The sequence below is a fragment of the Andrena cerasifolii genome, chromosome 5, assembly GCF_050908995.1.
Source record: "Andrena cerasifolii isolate SP2316 chromosome 5, iyAndCera1_principal, whole genome shotgun sequence".
Classification (NCBI taxonomy): Eukaryota; Metazoa; Arthropoda; class Insecta; order Hymenoptera; family Andrenidae; genus Andrena; species Andrena cerasifolii.
In genome coordinates, this window is record NC_135122.1 from 8,123,164 (window position 1) to 8,140,742 (window position 17,579).

General features: G+C 40.2%; 1 protein-coding gene across 2 annotated transcripts; it reads left to right on the forward strand.

Moving 5' to 3' along the window:
• Positions 1–2,715: 2,715 nt before the first annotated feature.
• On the forward strand, positions 2,716–17,505 carry Mtg (mind the gap). 2 transcript variants are annotated; one of them, XM_076811754.1, is made up of 8 exons: positions 2,717–3,259; positions 10,639–10,773; positions 13,093–13,205; positions 14,317–14,769; positions 15,486–15,731; positions 15,925–16,244; positions 16,375–16,555; positions 16,719–17,505. In XM_076811754.1, the coding sequence occupies exons 1-8, from the start codon at positions 3,220–3,222 to the stop codon at positions 16,983–16,985; spliced, it is 1,755 nt and encodes a 584-aa protein (XP_076667869.1). In that variant the 5' UTR covers positions 2,717–3,219; the 3' UTR covers positions 16,986–17,505. The 2 variants fall into 2 exon arrangements, with proteins under 2 accessions (XP_076667870.1, XP_076667869.1); XM_076811755.1 differs by lacking the exon at positions 10,639–10,773 and having other exon boundaries at positions 2,716–3,259.
• Positions 17,506–17,579: the final 74 nt, after the last annotated feature.

The following is a 17,579-nucleotide window of genomic DNA, read 5'->3' on the forward strand; positions in this document are numbered from 1 at the left end:
AGTTCTCCCCAAATCAAATTACAATGAATGATGAGATACTCTACATTCCTGATGTCGATTAAAAGCTACGGATAAAATTAGAACACCAAGTGATCGATCTACCTGTGGACGTTGTAATTGCGACGTACTTTTGGATCATGTTCCTTTTACTGGAGAATCTAATGAAGAAACAATTTCTTAAGTGTTTTTATCCCTTGAAGAATATTGTTGCTGTCAGTGGAAAAATTTAAAGAGGGCGGAAATTTTCCACAGCCCAAGGCAGTGGATTCCAATGAACTAACATTTCGGGGAATCGTTCCGTTAGTCCTAGACGATATCGTACAGAAATCAATAATATATACATAAATAAATTTAAATCCCCAATGGTTTGTATCACAAAGATCAGCGACAGATTTAAACTTTTCTTCGGAAGTCTAATAATAGATTTAGTTAGTTCACTGTCTTTGGCTTATTCTATCATTTGTTTCTTTTTTCGTTTTAAGTTTCTAAATATTCTGTTGCATCTGAATCGATACAGTTAAGTTACTGAGAATACTAAGTCTAAAAGCTGTTTCACTGATCGAAAGATTATCTTGCAGAGTACCATAGCTGCCATGTTAAAATTTACTGTCAGCGTTCATTAGGATCATTTCTGTAAGGGTGTCAATCTTTCCACACCTGTCTGCTTCCAATGGCAATAACTGTCTCCTACAATGGCATCTTACCACTAGTAATTAGGGTACAAGTTTTCACTATTCCCTATATTCTACAGATACTGTGATACGCAATGACCAGGATGGTGATAACGCGAAAATTGAGATGATAGAATTTGAGACTAAAAGAAATTACTGGGGATATTTAAATCAGTGGAGGATATTTAAATCGGGAAGCCTTCAAAGGGTTCTAGCGATGATTAATAGGAAATAATTCAGTAATTATGTGCACACTTGCCAACGACAGTGAAGCAATGTGACAAGAAGAGAGTTTTTCCAAGAGAAAAGAGCAGCATCACAGTTTCTATGCAGTTTCACTGTGAACTCAAAAAGTTTAGTGTCACTGCAAGGGAACTAGAAAGTTGGTACATGGGACTCCAGAAGGAAGTGACAAAGGCAAGAAGAAATAAGAGGGAAAGCGAGAGAATTAGTTAAAGACGTCTAATATTGCAGGCATATCAGTGAGCCATTGCATTTTAATATTCGTCAATTAACACAGATAAAGGATCAAATTCATTCGATTGAATTATTTAAAGAAATCAACGTAGGTAGAAATGCAGCCATTAAACCTTGACCTACTCTCAGCAGTCGCATGGTCAAGTGCATAATAGTACCTTTTAGAATCAAACTAGCCATCCGTTTAAATGAAAGTGCCCACGTATATACGTGCTTTCTTACAAAATTTAAGCATACTTTCGTTATTCCAAACGTTGTTATTTAAGTAAACATCTGCAATTTGAGGAAATGAAGAGCAAATTGACCTGGCTTTTTAACACGGCTCCGCGGAGTAAAAGGCGCGATTTCACTGTAAAATCGGTGCGAAGGAATGCGCTGTTACGTCACGCCGTTCGTGCTCTGAAATCGAGCAATCAGTAACAATCTTAGTAGATAAAAACTTAGAATAAAAGGATTCAGAAAATAAACTTTTAATTTCACCATTTTATACGCACAAAAGTCTAAAGTCGGTAAAAATCTTGATAGATAAAAACTTAGAAAAAAGGATTCAGAAGATGAGCTTTTAATTTCAACAATTTATACACACAAAAGTCTAAAATCGGTAAGAATCTTGGTAGATGAAAAATTAGAAAGGAGAATTCGGAAAATTAACTTTTAATTTCAACATTTTATACACACAAAAATCTAAAATCTACATTCTTCTGAATAACTGCTTTTGGATGTCGAGCAAACATTGCAGAAATATATTTCTCTTTTAATTTAACGTCATTTAAATTGCAGGGCTGAGTGTGAATCGACAATCAGTTTGAAAAATGTGCAACGACGAGTCACTATTTAATTAAGAATGATTTACTTGCCACCCACCAAAATCCTTTTTTCTCGTTCCTAGCAGTCCTACAGTGGTTCTTCTGGGGACGCGTCAGGAAGAGTAGCGTCTTGATGGATAATGTCGTTTATCGAATGTTTGTAAAGACCTACTTGAAAAAAACTCGTCGATCATCCGTACAGGTCGATCAATTCGCTCGGCTCTGAATGAACGCACGACGATCCCGTTATCGTTTCGTCCGAGTGGGTCACCGACGCCTCGACAGGATTTTACTCACAGCCGCTTCGACGTTCACGTATCGAACCTGTGCGGTGAACAGGCCGTTCTTGTTGCAGCTCTGGTGGGGCTGAACAGGACCGTCTCACGTCTTCTTTGCCCAAAGCGTCCTTACAAGGCGGCTCTTTCTTGAACTTTCTTCTTCTTCGCCAGAGTTCGTTTCGCACCTCTAACAATTCAATGACGCATTGAAAAATCAGATGTAAAACTGAACTAATATTCTTTCAAATTATAGATACAGAAAGAGCTGAACGATATAACGCTCCCACTCTGTGAATTTCATAAAAAGAATAATCGATTCCAAACGGAGCAGCATACACTGATTCTAAATAGGAAAAAAAATTGTCCCCCTAAGGGTTCAGAGGGTAAAAGTTTATCTACACGAGCGAATTGCATCACGATTCTTCTATATTCATTAATTTATGAGTTAAGTATTGAGCAAGCGCCAGCTACGAGTATTCAATTTAATTCTGCGGGATAGGTGATTTTGCATGAATAAAATACCAAGCGTGCGCACACATGCTTGTAGTAGAATATACTAATAGAGCAGAGTGTACTAATAAAACGTTGCTGGGAGAGAGGGAAGGGAGGGGGTCTTGAAAGTGGAGCCAAGTTTCAGCCGTCCCTGGAAACCAGATGGGGTCTGAAAGTGCCCCGCGTGCTCGCCTTCGAAGAACATATCCATGCTGTATTAGTGTTCACGGGAACGGACAACCTGTCGCACCTTTTTATCTGTCGATCGCCGAGTATCACGTTCACCAGCGGCTCGTAAGGACGTTTTCGCAGGTGTCTCGTCCCACTGCTCCGCGACAAAGGATTTCTCGGGCAGGCCTGCCTGCGTTTAGGGAACCTCGTCTCCCTTGCCACGGAAAAAGTTCCTCGACGAAAAGGAAACATCTCTGAGTGAACGTTTCGAAAGGATCGCCGACTTTCTAAGCACCTCTGATAACCAAAGCTGGATCGACGAGTATGAAGATCGCCACAACCTTGTTCCTTTTCGTAGTCGTCGGTACGTACGGTGGTATTCTGCATTTGTTCGTGGAAACGCAGCTTCTAGATCACAAACACGTTCGCCGGCGATTCTGTGATTGACAGGATCGTTCGGTTAAATCGTTAGAGTCTGCGGCTGCGATTGATCCAGAAATTTTAAATCTCTCGGAGAAAGTCCAGCATAATGCAGTTCGAAACGATGACTGTGGTCGATGATGAATGCAATTGGTGCAGCGTTTCGTAACGATACAACGTGGCTAACTTCAACGTGGACCGTTAAATCCTGGACACGAAACCAGGGTGAAAGTATTGTTTTGACAAATAAAAAAAGGTGTCTGGCGCGTTCGCTTCTTTTTCGATCTCTCGGGCACAGATTTAAACTGGCAGTGTGAACACTAAAATTTAGCCAAGTAGTTTAGTAAAACAATGGTAAATTACTAAACTACTCGACTAAATTTTAGTGTTCGCACACGAAAAAGTACCAAATTACTCGCTACTCGACTAAATTACTCAGCCTTTATTGGCAAGTGCGTAGCTAATACTTGGACATTCATGCGTGGATATTTACTTCGTTCACTGATGGGATTGCATTTTATCGTCGACACACGGGTATCGACGTGTCAGTGACAAGCCTCGATTCAAAAAAATGCGGTCCAATGGAATCTACGATGTGTTGCGTAACATCTTATGATAAACGCCTTGCAATTAGTTTACGAAATCGAAATCGGTTTGTGATCTGAGGCGTGTGCAAAAACTGCGTCGCTGCGTTATTTAATACACTATTCTGTCGATTTTCAAATACCAGCGTCCAATATATAGATCACTGATACTTTACCACGAGGCGTTTTGCGAAAGAAGAAACGAATTTCATTACGTCGAATGATATTACTTTTATTGCTCCACTGGGCATTGGATCCAAAGTGATTATGTATTGGAAACTGGTTGCCAGGGTATCTTACAATATTCTTCTTGGGTAACTTGCAGGTTTTTGGGCCTTCTTCCATAATTTTCGCCTTGTATCAAAGCATATTGTATTCTGTGCTATCGAGCCTCGACTTATTTCGACTGACTACACTGGATCTTACCACTCATATCTTCCTATCGCTCGATCTAAACCTATTACTGGACTTTCGGTATACGATCTTCAAATAATTATCATTCTTCTTGCGATTACTAATGGCGTAGCCCTTCTCTAGGGTAGACGCTACCGTTTTTCGCGATTAGAGCTGAAATCTTTGTAAATATCGAAAGCTATAGGACCAGGTTACATCTCTAAAGTGCGTCTCCCATGTTCCATGCTCGTTCGCGGCTCAGTAAAAGTAATTTTCCCCTAATTTTACGGTTTTCTTCGCGGTGACTTGAGCGTGACCACGCGTGTGTGTTGCATCGCCATGTTACAAGAATTATGGGCACAGTACTTTTGTTGCTTCGCGGAATATCTTGTTTCGAACAGTCTTGTTCCACTTTCGAGAGGGTCTGTCAAAAGTATATAAATCTTCCTCTTCTCATATCCCACTGTTATAAGAATTAATAACATAAAAGTAGTACTTTAAACGATATACGATTTCAGAGATGTACATACGTATGTAAATAAGTTATAAAACAAGGGACATTGAAATTTATTCGGCTTGTGTAGATATGCTAACAGTAGAAACTCTATTTTCTATATGGGTAAGGAATTGACCAACGATAGCACTAGGAAGCATATAATTTTGAATAAGAGTTCAAAGTTTCTAAAATTAATTCGTCGATGAGGTGGACAAGATTCCACAATAATTAATAAATAATAAGAAGGATCGACATAAAAAAAAAGATTTTCTGCGAGTTTAAAGATGCCTCGTTATATCCCAAATAAGTTTAATTCAATATGACCAACAGTTTTTAAAAAAAAAATTCTTAAATATCAGTTACTTTTGGCGCTGTTCGTCGAGAATCCCCCCTTAATGTCAAACGAACATAGACAGCTGAAAGGAAATTTTCCTCACTTAAATTCATCCGTCTACAGCGTTTATATCCGCGCAGAACGAGCGTTTCTCGTAAAACGCTAACTCTGCCGCAGAGAACGGCGCGCGGTAACGATGTGCAATAACGCGTTCGACGAGCGCGCGTCTCGACTAGAGCAAGACTCGTCGAACAGAAAAAGTAACAGTGAAGCCGATCATACGCGTCGGTACGAGCTAGAAAGTGCAAAAGTGTCGGTTTTCATTTGATTAAAATGTCCAGGATCGAAAGAAATGCGCAAAGAAAGAAGAAATAACGAAGGAGGTGGAGAAATAGAACAGGTCCTCGACGAAAGTAAGCAATTGCAGTTGAGACTCGCCAATTACGAGCACGGTCGAGAAAGGAGATTGAAATTGATCCGAACGTGCATAGACGTCGACGGTAATTACATATTTTCGACTTTTCAAGCAGTCCCCCGTGTAATACGCGACGATATAATGGGGAAATATGGGTCGAAGGAACGAGGTGTTTCGTGCCACGGAGGCTTCTACTGCTCTTACGAATCTTTTCGTTGGCAGGATGTAATAGGCTCGTTATTATCGCGTCAACTCGAATGCTGTGCGTAAACCAGTGACAATCTTAAAGAAACTTTCTCCGTGTTCATCGAAACAATAACTTTCTCGTCGCGTTTTAGGGATAATTACTTGGGCACTGATGGAAATGCGACCTTAAGAATGGGAGTCGTTGGAGGTCTCGTAGGCAGAAAAGTAAAACATTTAAAAGATTAAAATTGCCTTGTTAACGTAGATTGCTAAGCCGACCTTGATGGGGATACATATATACGTGCAATTTAATTACGCAATAATTTTCTCAAATTGCCCTTTATACTAATAAATATAAAAATTATTCGACTGCCCTTGTGCCACTCTCGGCCGGTGGTCATTATGGGTGATAAAGATTCCGCGTTTACATATTTTGGCTTGAATCGATGAATGTTGAATATTCGATAACGTAATATCGGCTTCTTTCAGAAATGATTCAGATACCGATTCTGCGGGATGATGGTCACTCGATTTCGACGGTTCGGTTATTTGGGGAATCGGGTCAGCAACGGGTCTATGTGAACACTTCGTATCTGACTGGTTACTTTCTACCAAGCTTTGACCAGCTACCTATGTTGCTCCCTCCAACGTTCCATTGCAGGCGATCTTCGGATATTCATTGGCTCGTCGCCACTTAATTTCATTACTACTGTATCCTAGAAACATCAACGTCAGCTGCTACGGAGTTGAACTTTATTCGTCTCTCTGGACTGAAAATCTTTATTCAACAATTAGAAGCGTCTTTTCTAATTTCACTCGTATAATAGAAATTTCCTAATTCGTCCACGCAACATTAAGAAAATAAATCCAACATCAGGAGAGGAAACTAAGCACCGTTCAAGCTTAGATTTTAAAATTCAAGGTCGATGCGCGAATATTATGCCCCTGGGTAAAGAACCCAATTAGACGGCTGCCAATTTGTAAATTACTCGAGAGCAACAATACGGAAAGTAACTTCGAGGGAATGCCGTGCTCAAGGTAAAGGTAAAGGCCGTCTCTGAGAAAGTGTTGCACGAGTTCGCTCGGCTACGGGCATCGTTACGTCGGTTCGCCTTAGATCACGAGCTCCTCTAAACGAAGAAAAGTGAATTTACCTCCGTTGACGGCACCGGTGTTTGCTTCTGCCCAATTATGGCGTGACTCGGTTACATTAGGTGAATTCCAAGATGAGCAGCGAAAGTATCCTTGAGATTTGTATCGCAAAAAGTTAGCGTCCTCGATCTAAGCACAGATTAAGATCCTGGACTAGTCGGGCTCTTCGAACTTAGATGAATTCCATAGCCAAATAAATCAGTCAAATGGATTGTGAAGCAAATTCTACGATTCAGGATTCCATTGCATTGCGTAACACCTCTATCTCTCTTTCTACTTTCGTTTGTGGAATAACTATATACACCGTTCTTCTATTTAAAACCACCCTATATTCTTTGCAATTCTGAATTAGAGCTATCCGAATGATTCAGCGAAATTATCTTCTTCCCCATTTATCGATAGATATCAGGAAATGTTTCATGTGTTTCCAGCATTACATAACGTGCACCAAAACTCTCCTCGTGCCATAATATATAGTTATTTCATCTGCTGCGCGTATTAGCGGGTTGATCGACGTGCACGCAGGTCTTTATTGCAGAGGATATTTCGAAAAAGCCAGGATACGACTAATTCAGCGGACAAGGAGAAAAATACGAACAGCAACAAAATTCCTGCAACGCGATTACCCCCACGTCTTGCGAAATATTTCCATGCGATTCTCTCTGTGACATTCTGCAAAGCATATCGGAAGAAAATCCTTGGTTTCTTTATTTCAGGGAAGGCAAATTTGTATCTCTGGCGCGCGAGTCCCTACGAACGTGTTCACATATCTCCATTTCTACCGAACACTGTGTAACGAAAAAATTAATTTTTATTGTTTGAATGTGAACTAAAATACCCTGAAAGTTTGGAAAAGATCCGCTGAACAGTTTCTTAGAAAAAAATTCCCAAGGATCACCTTATTCCTAGCGTCCTAAGTAGGGCTCCCCCCTTAAGAAGTTGCGCGTCACATAGGTGAGCCATGATATTCATCGAATGCAAATTCACTGTGTGAACAAGCGTGTTCTTCGACCCCGTGCTGGAATATGATAGGGAAAAAAGAGGACGCGGCTGTGCAGAATTTAGCACAAGGTGTTAGACTTCTATTCAACTTTCTTATATTGCAATCTCTTTTTGTAATTAGCGTTGAAAAGCCAGAATTCAGAATTTTTAGACTTGTTCGGTGAATTTTCATCGTCAATTGAAACTTTTCTGCGGGAAAGGTTTGCTGGCAAGTGAAACGGTTCGTTTTGTATTAATATCAAACATCTGAAAGATGAAAGAAGCGTTGTTAAAAGTGAAACGGTGTCCAAAGAGGCGTGCGAAATGCATAACACGATGCTCTTCGAGTTCTCAGTAACTATAACCGAGGCGCTCTTTCTCGATAACTCGGCCAACGAATGAGTCGAGCTCTGCTGCGTGAAATTTTCTCCCTTGAAAATTTCACCGCGTTCGAATTTCACACGTAATAAAATTTCTACGCGTCCTAAGCTACGAGGATACACATGTCCTCTACCCAAGTCGTTTCATTAATCCTGTAAATTGTAAAACACCTTCACAAGCATCTTAATTTTATAGACAAAATCAACTAGCTACTGACTCCGGCAGATTTCTTAATTTTTCGAAAGCATGTCGCAACTACAGCAATAACCCGTACTTTTTACACAAAACCCAGGACATTCTACACGCTGGCACGTTTATAGCAATATTGAGACATCCGACAAGATTTCAGCAGGACTAGAAACTAAGAAGACTAAGAAAGAAACTAATTATCGTGATTAACCTGGTTAAGTTGACGCGATTCGTTGTTTCATATTTTGTTGTGTAATTCAACACAGCGTTGATCAGACAATGGTGTAGTGGTAGCAGGTCCATTATCTAGAGCGTGAAGAAGAATTATTAAAAGAATAATGAAACGAAGAGGAATGAAAGAAACAGGGAGCCTCGTCAGTAGTTTTGTCAGTAATTGGTCGTCCCCTAATGTTGCTCGACAAGATCCTCAGGACATCGCGACTTTCTGTCTTCTGCAGTGGAAGGGAGGAAGTGCCCGTACTCGAGATGCGGAACTGATTTTGGAATACGTGTAACCGTTGGTGGTCGTTCAACGTGGTAGTAAGGTTCACTCGACTTTTCAAGTGGGTCAGTAGGCTGTGGCCCAATGGCACGCCTAAGATCCGGCAAATCTTCATCGGGCACAAATTCCAGCCGTACCTTGCACAAACTTTTGGACATTCTTTGATATTTTTCGATAGAACGTATAGGAACTGGACGTGGATTACATTCCCACAAGGCTCGTCTATTAGTTTCACACGCAAATAGAATTGCAGGGGACGAGCAACTATTGAATTTTGGTAACTGTCAATAATTGCTCAAGAATTCTGTAGGGAATCGGCACAGTTTTCGTTCTAAAAAGCGTGGTGCGAATTGTTAATTAGTCGTATGGAACACAAAGTGTAATTTGCACGCTGAAGTGTACACAATCTTTGTTTGAAGACTCCTCGCGGCTTGAATGCAGTTTCTCCTATTATATTCTTGGAAACCGCAAATAAAGGAAGATTTCGCGCTTTTTTTTTAGGAAAGTGTGATTATTCCTGTCGATTGGGATAATTTGACGGGGAATAGTAGAAATCTTCTGCCGATGTGGTATGAATATGGTAGATTATGGCTGGAATATAAAGTACAACTAATGGTGGGAATATTTCTGAAGTAATGATATTAAGACCTGATATTATGTATCCATAAGATTTCTTTCATTAGCTTTGATACATGAGTAATACTATCATAAAACAGTATTTTCAGCCTTTACGAATTTTTAGAAAAAAATTGCTTTTTTACCGCAACTGTTTTTTCAACTACAAAGTTCACCGTATCAAAATTTACATTTCTAGATGCAGACTATATATAGCATGATTGTATAAGTATTACGAATGTACAATTATCACTCAAAAGTTAAAAGATTCAGAAATATGAAAATTGTAAGTCAAAGTATTTAGAAATAACGGACCAATATGTTAGTCTTTGGAAAATAATCGCAACAATTCTTTAAAGCAAAGACGACCGAAACTAAAGAAACGATCAATGTTAATTTCTTTCGCTACGATACGCGATCAAGGTCTTTCTACTTCGTCAGGCATTCATCCCACCTAATCGAATGAGATCGTTCATGAATCATCGACTCCACGAGCACACACAACGTTCACAGACATAAAGGATCAATAGCACAGATTGTCGATGAAGGATTAAAGGCCCCTGCATAAGTTACCTCAAATTTAGAAGTCACATCCTGGTGAAATCAAACATCACCCGACCAACAGTAACGTTAGTTCAGATCGCTTATGATTAAGACCCTGTCAACTGATCCAGCTCAAAGCAACGAAAACTGTGACTTTCCATCGTGATGGAGTTCCTATGAGGTCAACTCGGCGTTCGTATGCTGAAAATCCGGTTTAAAAAATATAGACTTTCTCTAAAAGTATTTTACCATTCCTAGGGACGTACCCTGTGCATCAACCGCGATGGTTTCCTTTCTACTATAACAATTAATTAATCGACTCCCGTTACGTTTGCCTTCCGTTCGTGACTTCCGATGTTTCTTAATTTTCTAATAGATCGATGTAAGAATTCACGGTTGAATCTCACGGGGGACAATCGATTTTTAATCAAACGGCGCAGGCTATGCGTTACGATGGAAAGCAAAGAGTTGATGGCGATCGACGCGACGCGCTGAAATCGGTTGGATCAGAGCAGGGATCCATGGTGTTCTTTTGTTCCGGTTTGGTTGCAGGATGCACGTGGCGGGAGACACTAGGGACATGCGTGTTTGAGTCGGACTTTGGTTTTGCGCTTAACTGCGCCTTCAAAAAGTCTGGCCTCTTTCGAGTACGAAATCTTGGAGGTGTCAAAGGCTACGTCGGGCTGGGTGAGTCGAAATAAGCGCCGATCAGAGCAATCGCAACATTTCTGACGTATCAATTATTCTAAGCCCAGCGACGTTTCCAAGGGTATACACGTAACACGCGTTTCTTTTAAGAGAGAGAGAGAGAGAGAGCATGATTCGATCTAGAATAAGATTTCAGATATGAATTGAAATCTTAGAAGTTGTCCCTGCGTGCTTTGTAAGTTACGAGTTAAATGTAAATACGCGGTGTGCTACTAATAACAATTGGTTTAGTAATCTTTGAACCTAGGCCCTCTGTATACTACTGTAATATTAAAAGTGTGTGTAATGGGGAGAGTGTAGTTTCACTAATTGTAAGGTGGAGGAATTGAAGAGTCCTGATAGAAAACACTGTAAGTGTCAAAATTAAAAAAAAAAGAATGTATCGAAGAATCTTCTACGTGCCAATGGTAATACTATGGTATGGAATTTGATTTTTGGCACTTAGAGTGCTTTCTACAAAGACTCTTCAATTATCTTTCTGTTGCTTTCTTTCATTGCAAACAGGGTGGAAGTGCTGGGAAGTAATATTAAGTACCTAAGTGCGATGTAGAATTTTTGTCTTTCAGTGAATCGTACATTTCCTGATCGTCCAAGTCGATTATATTTCTTCGAATAATATCGAAGTTATCGAGCGAGATGAAGTGGTCACGTTTCTCGCAAGTATTTGTTAATAACATACTTTCCATTGCTACGTGCATCTACTGCGCGGTGACCTGATTTAATGAAACGAAATAATAATATAGTGCCTCGAACAAGAGAAAAGTGAATACTATTCGTTGCTGCATGAAATCCTGATATAAAGATTCTTAATCAATACTTACTTCGGTATACTAAAACCGTTTACTAACGCATCATCGAATGTCACAAAATGTGATTGGCTAACTCGAAACGCAGAAGCAGAATTCGTAAAGAGATTTTAAAAATAGATGAAAAACTGAGGTCGAAATATTCACGCCAGTTTCCAATCCTCGAAGATCAGCGTAACCGAATAAATCTCCACTGATTCAATATAGTAGATCGAAGATCACGCGCCTGATTGACGCCATGAAACGAGATCTATCCCTCTCGGCGTGAGACGATGCAGAAAGTGAATCAGCATGACTCGAGGATCGTAATTAATCGCGCGGAACACTGCATAATGAGATTCGAGGTGACCGAGGTTTCAGGTTGAAAAGCAGGTGCTTCTTCCTAACCCACTTCGATCGCACTTTTGCGAGCAAGAGTCGCTAAAGAACAGAACTATTCATTATTCCGCTACCTCGACCCGGCCCACATGTTAGTAATACTCTCGTAAAAGACGACACCGTCTGTGAAAGCTCTAATTTGCATTAACCGTGTACAACTTAACCGAGTCAAAGGGACTGAATGAATCCATTCGTAAAAACACACGTAAAATCCCCACGTTTGCAGAACAGCGCAAAAACTGGCGTTGGTTCTTACGCAACACCAGGTTGCTTAACTTTCTTCGGTTCGCGCTTCGAGGTTGCTTCTGAACCTTTATCTGGCGGATCTCTACTGGTTTCTGACCCTTCCTGACCAGCGGCACTTGTTGCATGCGTAATTCAGAGCGAAAATGTGTTTCTTTAGCGAAGTGAATTTATGTTACAGTGAAAGAGAAAAGTCGCTTCTGAGCTATCCATGTGTCGCAATGAGCAAGTAACGAGTGTTAGAATATTAGATAAAAACTATGTCACAGAAGATGTCTACTACAATCTACTACAATTGGGACTTCAAAGAACGTCGGGCAGATTAAATAAGCGTGTCCTCTAAATCGGGATCATTCTTAATACTAAATTAATACATCACAAAATTTACATTGCGTTAATTAAGTGACGAATAGACGACGATGTTCATCGTGATGAATGGATAGGAAATTTTCGAGGAAATTGGGTATAATTTTGTAGTGCGAAAAGTCTAATAGAATGATGAAATTATTCCTAGCAATCGGCTTCATGACAACAAGTATTTAATTGCAATCGTATCCTGAAAGTAGTATAGGTCCATAATTTAGCTCTTTAATACTGCGCTTTTGTCAAAACAGTGTGTGTACAGATCTACACTGATTTCCTTTCATTAACGGATGTATACTCTTCATCATCGTGTCTGGTATAAAAAATTACACGAGAAACATGCTATTATTCGTCAAGGAAGGATACGCTATCGATTTTTCTATATGTCTTCACACGCGTGAATATGCAATATTGAGCCAATATTAAGTAATAGGTATTCCTAAGTAAGCATTTATTGTTTCGCTTATCGAACTTGAATTAATACTACATTGTCTATTATTATTTTCAGGGTTTTCCGTCGGCGATGAACTAGGCTTCAGTCAATCTCTGTCAAACGTGGAAGAGGTCAAAAGAAGATCCACACAAGCGAACAGGCGAAATGTACCGTCAATCGCTGGCGCGGTAAAAATTTTAATTATTTAAAAAACAAATGAAGATTTCTGTACGCAATATTGACACAAATGCCAAAGCATAGAGCATCGATTATTCGATTTCATCTTCGAATAAATGATATCTTCACTTCTCCTGATCTGTTCATTGAGATCCGTGGCTATATAGAAATCCATCTCATAAAAAGTAGATCAAGGAAAGTCTATGATAGACGAGTAAGAAACTAGAAGTGCACGTTGAAAAAATTTCATCGCAATTCCCGCAGTGACAAGATGTCCTCCTTTGTTTTTTCATTGCGTTAATTGCTTGTATTACGGCTGAAACTGTAGGATGCGTTTCCTGGCATAATCGTGAACTACATCTAGCCTTACGCTTTCAGTAAGTGCGTCACTGGAGTTAAGCAGAAATTATAGTTCAGATTACATAGAAGTGCAGGTTTAGATCAAAGATTAAAATTAAACGAGAGAATTCCTCTAATGTGAAATTCAAACGTGAAACGTTTAGTAAACGATTGAAATCTTATTTCTTTTCCATAAATTTTTCATACGGAAATTTATACTGATCCAGCCGTGCCCTTTCTTCTCTTCAGTAATTATTCGGTTCCTGCAGGTTCGAACTAATTTCTTCTCCATTACCGCGAAGGAAGGTCGATTAGACTTGAGAATCGACCTTGCCGTAACTAGTGCGTGAATGTCGATACAGCTCTTTTCGCGCAGAAATTTCTGTAACAATATAACACATTATATTGTTGGCCACAGCCTAGTGCAAGGTTCACATTCACACGCCACAATGCAAACGATACATAAGCCGAAGCGTCATAGAAACATAAAAACGAAAAGGGCACAAATTAGGCCAAGGCTTTAGAATTTCTTGCACACGTGCATGCTCGTTAAGGTCAACTTGCAAAGTGCAACGTGTAATATGCATGGTGCCCCCTAGGATCTATTCTAATTGCATATTGCGCAATCAGAATCACTTTCCTAGCTGTTCATGCTAATTAAAAATCAACAGAGAAAGATATTTATTCACAATTTTATATCAACTATGATCGGGAATTATTCCTTCCCGCTTCGCAGTTTTTTATTAGACAATTATTCTAATAAATCTACCGACTCTGTTTCAGCCCACTAATCGAGACGAAGTTAGAAAACTGGGCCAAAACACTCGACAAGTGGTGCCTCCTTTCAAACCATTGCCACCTGGTGCAGCACGTCCGATGGCTCAGCAACCAGAACGTCAGAAACTTGTTGTGCAGCAGAATTCCACAGTACTCAGGACCATACCAGCGCCGGCTTTATCAGCGACTCAACAGGATCTATTGAGGCAGCAGCAGCAGCTGATTCAGCAGGAAGCGAAGCAGAAGCAACAGCAGAGGCTGCAGCAGGAGACTTTCGCGTTGCAGATGCTGAAGCAGCAACGACTGCAGCAGCAGGAAGCTATGAGACAGCAGCAGCAGGAAGCTATGAGACAGCAGCAGTTACAGAAGATCCAGCAGCAACAGAAGCAACAGCAATTGCTGGCTCAGCAACAGAAGAGACATCAACAGATAATGACGATGCCAGTGAAGAGGGATCAGGTAATTGCGTTACATTTCATTGCGATATTTTTTACTCACGAACGAACGGAGAAGGTATATGCGTTTAGGGTAAGAGGTTTTATCATTTTTCTGTGGTGGTGTCTGTTCCCATTTTTCTCCAAAACTACTAGACCGATCTTCATGCGGTTTTTTGCTTTTGTTAGGTGTCGTTTAACGGCTGGTTCTTAAACATATTTTATGGCATTAGGCGGCGCTGCAGTAGAATAGCAAAAAAAAACTGAACTGCAGGGCTGTATATTCTAAAGAAATTAAATCTTCCTAAGCCGTTCCAACTATTGTAATGCTATAATATTCGGGGGCCTATTAAACACATTCCTCTAAAAAGAGTGAAATAATAAATAATATTGTTTGGACAATGTGTTTGCACTAGAACTTTACATGATATATTTTTGTCGATTTATAATTAATTAACAGCCGTGATGCGTGATCTCACGTTTAGGTAAGGACTAGGTAAGGCGGTAGGTCACTCACCACGGCTGTTAATTAATTATAAATCGACAAAAATATATCATGTAAAGTTCTAGTGTAAACACATTATCCAAACATTATTATTTATTATTTCACTCTTTTTAGAGCACTGTGTTTTATTTTTTAATTGTTAAGTTTAGCTTACATCGTCGTAGGTTTTTTTTTAAATTTTTAATTTTCTATATGAACATTCTACTAATGTTCATTTCGCGACGTTTATTTTATAGACACCACAGATGGTCGCCGTCGCATCTGCAATGCCGGGAAAACTGCCCAACATTGTCGCTGCGATCCCACCAGCTGGGAGCATAGTGGAGCCGGAAGCTATCTCGAAACCGATGTCTCCGGGTGGTGGGTTGCCACCCTTCATCTCCATGCCACAATCGTCCTCGCAGCTGACGGACAGAATCAGTAACAACCCTACTATCCTGGAAGATGCGGATAACGAAGTGTCGAAAGATGATTTCACTCAAGTAATCGATTTTCCTTTAATAATGTTAATAGATTAAAAGCTCTTGCCTGCAAAATGAGTATGTGTCTCCGTTCTTAGAGCGCAGATTCTTCGTTTAATTTTCTTGTGATTGGTAGGTCTCAGGTTGACTTTGAATAATTTGTTAAATCCTTGAAAGCCACTTAACAATCTTCGTGAATTTTATTAATTTTCAGCTGCCTCTACCGGGGGACGAAGCTGCTTCCTCCGTCAACGAGATGACCTTACTTTCTCTCCACCCTATCTCAGCGGAGTCAAGTCAAGCATTACCACAACAGCAGAACGAGAAACGACAATCATTGCCATCGAAATTGCCATCTCTGGCGCCTATTCAAGGGATGGAGACGTCCCTGAAAGCTCTTGCAGAGGCCAGTAATATTACCCTCGAAGCTTTAGAAGCAGCCATTCTACTCAGACAACAGCAACTTTTGCGAAAACAGCAGGGACCAACGAGCACGACAAGCACCACGACAACAACCATGCTGCCTCCTAAAAAGTAATAGGAAAATCATTGTTTCGTAGACTTTTTACATTATAATCCTTGTAAGAAGAGCAGAAGGCGATTGTCAAGGTCCTGCAGCTTTTCACGCTTTATTCTTTTGAAACATTCTTTCATCATGTTTCAGTAAGTACAATCCTGGAGCCACTAAAGTGATGAACGCCCCACGCGAATACTATCCAGTGGGTTACGACAAGAACTTTGACGACAATTTCGCCAGTCGCGTAGATCTTCCAGACACAAGCTTCTACTGCGGCGATCAGAAACATTTCCCAGGGCTCTACGCTGACGAGGATCTTGGTTGCATGGTAAAACATCATTTCTGTCGAGTTTATTAAATTCAAATCGGTTACGCGCCCGTGGAATTATAAAATTCTCGATTAATTAGTGGTGTGAATGTTCGTAATCAGACTTTGGATTTGGAATATAAATTTGTCTATTTTAGTGTTATCTTTATTCGTGTGTGCATAGGTGTTCCACGTCTGCGCGCTGACGGACGAGGGACTGATCATGAAGAGCTTCCTCTGCCCAGAATCGACGTTGTTCGACCAAACGATCCTCAAATGCAACTGGTGGTTCTACGTCGACTGCAAGTCCTCGAAGAGCCTGTACGACAGCAACATTCCCATAAGCAAGAGCTATCAGCTGATGAAAGCTCTAGCGTTCTTCTCGGCGTACAAAAATCACGACAATAGTACAAGCAATGCTCAAGACAGCTCAGAGATCGATAGCTCCTGAGCTGTGTGGTTCCAGTTTTATGAGAAAACCGAATCGTCACCCTTAGTATAATAATCGGACATCTATTATGAATATTAATCGGTTCTACGATTGCCAATCGATGTTCCTTTGATCCATTAAGTCTCGATTTTAATATTTAGTGCTAGCTTTTTAACTTAGACCGAGCTACTTTATGTACCTTGCTCCGAGGAAAATTTCAAATTAATCAATGGGTTTAGGTTCACTTTTTCTGTGGGGCAGACTTAATGGATCCGAAAGAACATTTAGTTAGCTTGTAAGACGAGGGATATACTTTGAAGGCTTTCGTTTTAGCAGTGCGACGACTCCTCTCGAATGACGACGAGCACGCACTGCATCCCTTTTCATCCCAAACAATAAGTGTGTACATATAATTTATTTTATTAGAACGTAGCACGCCTAGCGGTTAATTTTATACGATAACGTTGTACATAGCTCTACGTTGGTCTCCTCGTTGATGTGGCTCGTTCAATAATAATTCTATTTTCCCGAATAGAAGTTCTTATTCTTATCCTTGGACAGTAAATCTACCAGGCACAATTCTCTGGTTCCAAGTCGAGACGAAATTATTTTAGG